The 6,467-nt window shown below is 55.4% G+C and overlaps 1 protein-coding gene across 1 annotated transcript in view; it reads left to right on the forward strand.

The window, feature by feature from the left end:
• The window catches only part of LOC104161577 (rho GTPase-activating protein 39-like), a 27,419-nt gene extending 22,085 nt beyond the window's left edge, over window positions 1-5,334 (forward strand). Inside the window, exons 5-9 of the mRNA XM_009700064.1 lie at window positions 1,229-1,302; window positions 2,816-3,015; window positions 3,900-3,991; window positions 4,555-4,724; window positions 5,140-5,334. Coding sequence (XP_009698366.1) covers window positions 1,229-1,302; window positions 2,816-3,015; window positions 3,900-3,991; window positions 4,555-4,724; window positions 5,140-5,334 — 731 coding nt within the window. The remainder of the gene's footprint in view (window positions 1-1,228; window positions 1,303-2,815; window positions 3,016-3,899; window positions 3,992-4,554; window positions 4,725-5,139) is intronic.
• Window positions 5,335-6,467: the final 1,133 nt, after the last annotated feature.

Here is a 6,467-nt window from a genome sequence, read left to right on the forward strand (position 1 = left end):
TCCCTCTGCATTGCGAGGATTTGAGGAACTCCAGGCTCCTGAGCAGCTTACCTAAGCTGTAGGATGTGTGAAAGGCTGATCTGAAATAAGCAGCATCTGACCAGAATGTAGATTTTAAAAGCCACAAGTATTTTGAACTCTGCTGCGAGCTTTGAGCCTGGCAGGGAATCAAATAGGGCAGATCTATTCACTGCTTTCAGCAAGCAATTTGAGTTTGACTCAAAAAAGAACAAAAGGCCAACGGTTTTGGAAAAACTCTCCCAGCAATCAGTGCTCTGTCAGTGCAAACATTTCTCTTGGTGTCACGGGGGGGATTAGCTCTGTGAATCCTGGCTCCGCTCGCCCTCAAGAGTTCGCTGAACCAAGCACAGCCGGAGCAGCCGTTCTTGCAGAGGGCTGTAGCTTTTGCAGTGAGTTTCTCAAGCTCCAGTGTGTCCGATTTTACTGCAGAGCACACCCAAGCCTTGCAGTACAAGGTTGGGTTGGAGGGAGCTGCAGGCAGGAGAGTGAGGGAGACTGCTGCAGGGGTTTGGGATGATGAGAGAGACGCTGCTGCCACCTTCCCGTGCCTCTCCTGGCATCCTGAGGTCACTCTTGGTGCTGGTGATGCCTCTCTGGCCCCACACACCTTTCTTTGCTGCTGCCTCCGTCACTCGCCTAGGACTGCAGTTCTTGAATCACAAACAATTTGTTTAAAACACTTTGAAATCTTTCCTGGCAGGAGGCTGGCTCTGTGTGCTCTTTGGCTGAGATCTGGCAATACGTAAATACCTAAATACCCAGCCCTGTGTCTGTGAGCCACGTAACTCCAGCCGTGCCGCCGGGAGCAGGGACTTGCGCTCGTATGCATGCCCGGGCCATGAATGCTGAACAGGAGCCTTTTGTTGAGTCAGGACAGGGTCAGGCTGCCTGTGCGAGAGATGGAGATCTGCAGGAGCGGGGCTGGGGGGTTGCAGAGCTACAAGCCTCAACTCAGAAAATGAATCCCTCCAAGCCCAAGCACCAACTTGCACTGACGCTGCCTGCCATGGGGCTGCAGGGCTGGGAGGCTTCAGGGCGCTCGGTGTGAGGTTTCGGCAATCTCTCTACCCTGCCTGTCGAGCCGGCTGCGCAGAGAGGGGTGGCTGTTTCTGCCGGTGTGAACTGCTGCGCTGGTGCTCTCTGAAGGGCTCCGGTGTGGAGGGTGCACGGAGCTGCAGGCTGACTGCTCATTTCTCCTTCCTGCCAGGTCTGCCCATCAGCACCTACGCCAAATACTGCTACCGGAAACTCCAGAAAGTAGCCATCACCGGAGGCAAAAAGGTGAGTGGCTGCCCCGGCTCCACAGCCCATAGGCTGCCTGCGTGGCATCGCGCTTCCCAGGTCCCAGAGCTGTTGGTCCTGTGACACCCGGAGGTCACCGCTGATTGATTCACCGATGGGAAAGAGAGAGAGAGCGAGTGGGGGAGGCTTGCTCAGGGCACATCTCCCCCTGAATGTGTAGGAGAAGGCTCCTGCCGAGGTCCTGCCATCCTCCTGGCAGACAGCAGTGCCTGCTGTGCTGGCAGCTGCATGGCTGGGTGCTCCCTGGCCTTGGGGACGCAGAGGACAAACCTGATGTTTACCTGTCTCCAGGGTAAAAGGAGCTGGCTGTGCAGGGGATGCCCATCATTTAGTTTCTTCAGGTGGGGGAAGTCTCCCTTTGCCACTGAGAGCTTGCACAGGCCGCGTCATGCAGCTGGTTTACTGCAGAGTTGTTCATTCCCAGTTCAAAAAATCACGCAGCAGAGATGGCTGGCGCGGAGGGGAGCCTCTGTGCTCTGCGTTATCTGGAAATCCCCCTCCTCCCTTTTCTCCGCACGGTTCTGTGTGGGTCTGTGAAAGCTGGCAGGTGGCCTCAGCCTGTCCGTCCTAGGTCTCCGAGCCGGATCCGGTCATCTTTCTATTTCTGCAAATCCCTCTGGGGCCTCCTTGCCATCTGTACTCCATGTACAGCGAGCAAATAGCTGAAATACCTCGGGAGGGGTGAAGGCTCCTGGCATCCCTGTGGGGGCAGGACAGGAAACGTCTGGACATGCATCACACACAACTGTGGCCGCGGCGGCTGCCGCACTCCGAGGGATCAGCAGGAGCTTTCCCTCCATCGCACCTCCTGCTTGGCTGCAGGGTCACTGCTGAATGGCCGCCGCGCTGGGCAGCCTGTCGCCCCTGTGACAGCGCTCTCTGTTTCTCCAAATCTGCCAGGGGAGATTCAAAGCCTCTTTCGAGTGTCAGCAACTTTCAGAAGCAACAGGTCTCAGTGCCTGCTTTTCAGAGAGCTTTAGCACCTCTGAAAGCGAAGCTTTCCCTGGAGTTGGGCATACCTGGAATTCCCTCCTCCAAAGGTCTGTTTTTCATCTGTCCCATGGCCAAGCACTCGCCCAGCACCGGGCTGGTGTACACATGCCCTCTGCTGACCTCACCATGGCCAAGGACGGGCTGGGCTCCATCCTTCCTCCCGCAGCGCCAGCAGGTAGAGCTACAGCTGGAGCAGTCCCCTCACTGTGCAAAACACGGCAACAGAATCCCTGCAAACGCAGCCCAAACTCTCCCAAGCGGTCTCCTGCCAACAGGCAGCAGCTTCTCTGCTCCTCTTGGGCCTGATGAGTTGAAACCCACCTTGATTTTAGCAGGTAGAGGCTGCGGAGCGAGAACCGTGCTGCCAGGAGGCCAGCGAGGTGTCCGTTTGTGTGGGCAGCCCTCTCCATCCTGGCCGCTCACCGCCACCGTCCCCAGGTCGCTGTTTCTCTGTGGGCTGGCTGTGCCACAGCTGCACTGCGCTCTTCTCTGTCCTCAGGGCCTCCGTAAACCGACAGTGGAAGAGATAACGCATGCAAGGAATGCCATCGTGACGCCATCGCTCTTCGGCAGCTCTCTGGAGGAAATCATGCTGCGGCAGCAGGACATGTACCCTGGTAACAAGCTGCCCTGGGTGCAGACGCAGCTATCGCAGCAGGTCCTGGCTCTGGGAGGAGAACAGACGGAGGGGATTTTCAGGTGAGCTTTTGGGGTGCTGCGTTACTTTTGAGCCATCCACGTGTCAATCCTCAAAGCCGAGAAGTCAAGATGGACCTCTACGTGCTTCCTGTTCCCTGAGAATTGCACTGTGCAGATCAGATGAAATCCGACCTTTCCCAGGTTCAGGAATCACTGCTTAAAGTAGCATTAGCTCATTTGCATGCATTAGCACGGAGGACAGTGTAGATGTGACTTGAACTACTTAAGAGAGCACGTACCCAGGCAAGGCATTGAACTTTCATCAACTTCAACAGTAGTAGTTGGCCAGTGCAGGGAAAGGACGAGCTCTTGGGTCCCTGACAGAGCAGTTCATCAAATGCACCACATCGGCCTTGATGATGCACGAGACATGAGGAGTCTTGAGAGACAAAGAGTCTGTATGGTGAACATAGGGGATTCTGGTTTGGGTTTGGGTTTTTGTTTGTGGGTTTTTGTTTTATTTAAGATTTGTGTTAGTTTTTCAGTAGCTAAACTTGATTTAAGGTAGCTAGCCAACTTTGCCTTGTAAGAGTTTCTAATATCTTGGTTTATTTAGCCAGACATGCTTCTTATCTTTGGGCTGAACATGTTGCACTGAGGCCTAGTTACAGAAAATAATCACTCCTGAGGACAGAACGATAGTTGATGTCTGAGCTAGTGGGAAGGAGACATGTGTTTCTTCTACCCGCACTTCAAAGCTGTCTCTAAAACCAGGCAACCTGTTCTCTCTGAGGAACTACTTCTGTAGCTGCTGGTGGTGCATGCTCCCTTCTCCGTGGGGCCCCAGAAGCAGCTTCAGAGCCACGGTTTGCCGGCCAGCTGCCACACCAGGCACGTTGCCCTGCTCACTCTCTAAAGCACCTTTGCCGTGTCTCTGTTTGCAGGATCCCTGGTGACATAGATGAAGTCAATGCATTGAAGTTGCAGGTGGATCAGTGGAGAGTCCCAAGCAGTCTCAGTGACCCCAACATCCCCGGTACGGGAACGTGGCAGGCGTGTGTGCTGCAGCCTCAGCCATGGTACAGCACGGAGGGGGAGGTACAGAGGCAGCCCAGGAGGTGTGCTGCTCCTTGGGGACGTGTACACAGGCTGTCTTCACCAACTGGGGTTTCATTCTGTGCCTTTCTACTGCCTCTCCAAATACTGCCCATAGAAAAAACACAGGGGGCAGTGGGGGAAGCTCTGCCTCCAGCTGGCTCCGGGGCAGTGAGGCTGTGCAAGCTGGGCAGGGTGCAAAACGGCCGGGGTCATTCAGGGGCAGCACTCTAGCTCCAAGGTCTCATTGTCCTCTCCTTTAGGCGGCCTCAGAGCCGCTCCCTGGAGGAGCAGGTACATAAGAGGCAGCATTTCTCTTTAACTGGCCAGTTTGGCTGCCCAAGAATTTCAGAGGCAAGACTGAAAGAAGGTGAAACAGCACACGTGCAGAATCCCTTCTCTACCCCCTGTTTCCTGATGCGTTGAGTCTTGCTGCCAAATTTGCCTCTGAAGGTGGTGGGGAGGTAACCAGAGCTGTTCTCATGTACCCTGCTTTCTGCCCAGCCTCTCTTCTCAAGCTCTGGTATCGGGAGCTGGAGGAGCCCGTGATCCCCCAGCAGTTCTACAAAGAGTGTATCAGCAACTATGAGAACCCCGACGCTGCCGTGGCCGTGGTGCAGCTTTTGCCGGAGCTCAACAGACTGGTGCTGTGTTACCTCATACACTTCCTGCAGGTAGGCAGCCCCTGCAGCCCTGGCCTCCGCTGCCGGCCAGGAGCCTGGAGCACAGGCGGCACGGTTAGTGGGACAGCTGTGGTGGGCTGTCAGCAGGGTTTTAGGACCTCCCACCTGTATTTAAGGTGGGATTGATAGAGGAGGGGTCTGCTGGCCTTGTTGCTTATAGGAGCAATAAACCATGTTCCTGATCTTGTAGAGCATGGGGCTGGTCCCAGAGGTTGAGATCTGCAGGATGTACCCTGTCTGCTCTGTTGGAGCATAGTGGTCTTCCCTTATGAATGTGTGGCTGTTGGGGCATTGTCCATCGGGGAGACCACATCTCTGCTCTCCTTGCACCTCTTCTTAGGCCACATGTTTGAAGCCTCTTGCCCTTTTCCACTGCTCCAGCCAAATGTCTTCTTATTATCTGCAGATCTTTGCTCAGCCATCAAATGTGGGCAGAACGAAGATGGATGTGAATAACCTGGCCATGGTGATGGCCCCCAACTGCCTGCGCTGCCAGTCTGATGACCCTCGCATTATCTTTGAGAACACACGCAAAGAAATGTCCTTTCTTCGCATGCTGATAGTGCACTTGGACACGAGCTTCATCAAAGGGCTGCTTTGAGCCGCTGGCCCTGGAGTCCAAAACATTGCTCTGAGGAGTTGCTGGGTGCCCGAAGTCTTCTCCCCTCCACTTAAGTTTCTTCCATTGTCCTTGCTGTTGTCACAACCTGGGTTAGCCCCCGAGCATCTCCCAGCATGTGACCTTGAGGACAAGAACCAGACACTCCTGGAAGGCTCGGGCTGTTCAGCACCAGGAAGTCCTTGGACATGCCAGGCCAGATGCAGTGGTTCCTGGCCTTCCAGTGTGTCAGAGGAGGGCAGCCCTTCTCCTTCGAGCCACAGGACTGGTTGCTCGTTGAAAGGGCTGTGACATCTGTGAGAAACTGCTACCTGGGGCAATGAGACTCTCCATCTCCCTTCTGGAGGCAGAGTTGGCTTCAGGTAGGAGGACATCACTCCTGTGTTGTGGCATGAGCTGGTTCTGGGGGAGATGCTGCCTCATTGGGGATAATTCCACTGCTATGGAGCCTGCCTGCTTCACCTCTGCAGACTGTTGGTTGGAGGCGTGAGGGATGTTCTGGCATCCCACGATGTTGGTAGAGGGATGTGAAGGTGCAGAGGGTTTGCTGAGGCAGAGGAGTTCCTTGAACTGCCCTGGTCAGTGGAAGCACATTGCAGCCCAGGGAGAGATGTTTGAGCCTGTGCTGCTGGTGGCTGGGCAGGCAGACATCCCACAGCTGGGAGCCCTGGCAGGCCGGATCCACACAGCATCCACCCCACCTTCTCCTTTAGGCAGCTTTGGAGCTGCAGAGCAGCATGTGGGACCAGCCCTGTGCTGAGCTTGACCAGCACCTACCCACGCCATGGGGGCTGGGGACAAGAGGAAGGCCTTGCACCTGACAACAAACAGTTAAACCACCTCTTTGGCATCCTCCTAATGAGGGCCATATCCTCTGGAGGGGTAACCCCAGCGGCCTTGCAGCTCCTTTCTGGTATGGGCAGCATGAGCTGACACCAGCTTTCCTGAAGAGCATCTGAGACTGTGCTCAGAGCAGCCTCCATGGCTCCAGCACCCCCCCCTTCCTGGTACCATGTCCTTCCCAGACCGCTCTGCCAGGGACCGAACACCAGTTTTGCCCACCCTACTGGTAACAGCCCTGGGCTAAAGAAAGCTGGGAAGGCCCCTGACAGTAA

This window comes from Cariama cristata, unplaced genomic scaffold, assembly GCF_000690535.1.
Source record: "Cariama cristata isolate BGI_N322 unplaced genomic scaffold, ASM69053v1 scaffold20535, whole genome shotgun sequence".
NCBI classification, from domain to species: domain Eukaryota; kingdom Metazoa; phylum Chordata; class Aves; order Cariamiformes; family Cariamidae; genus Cariama; species Cariama cristata.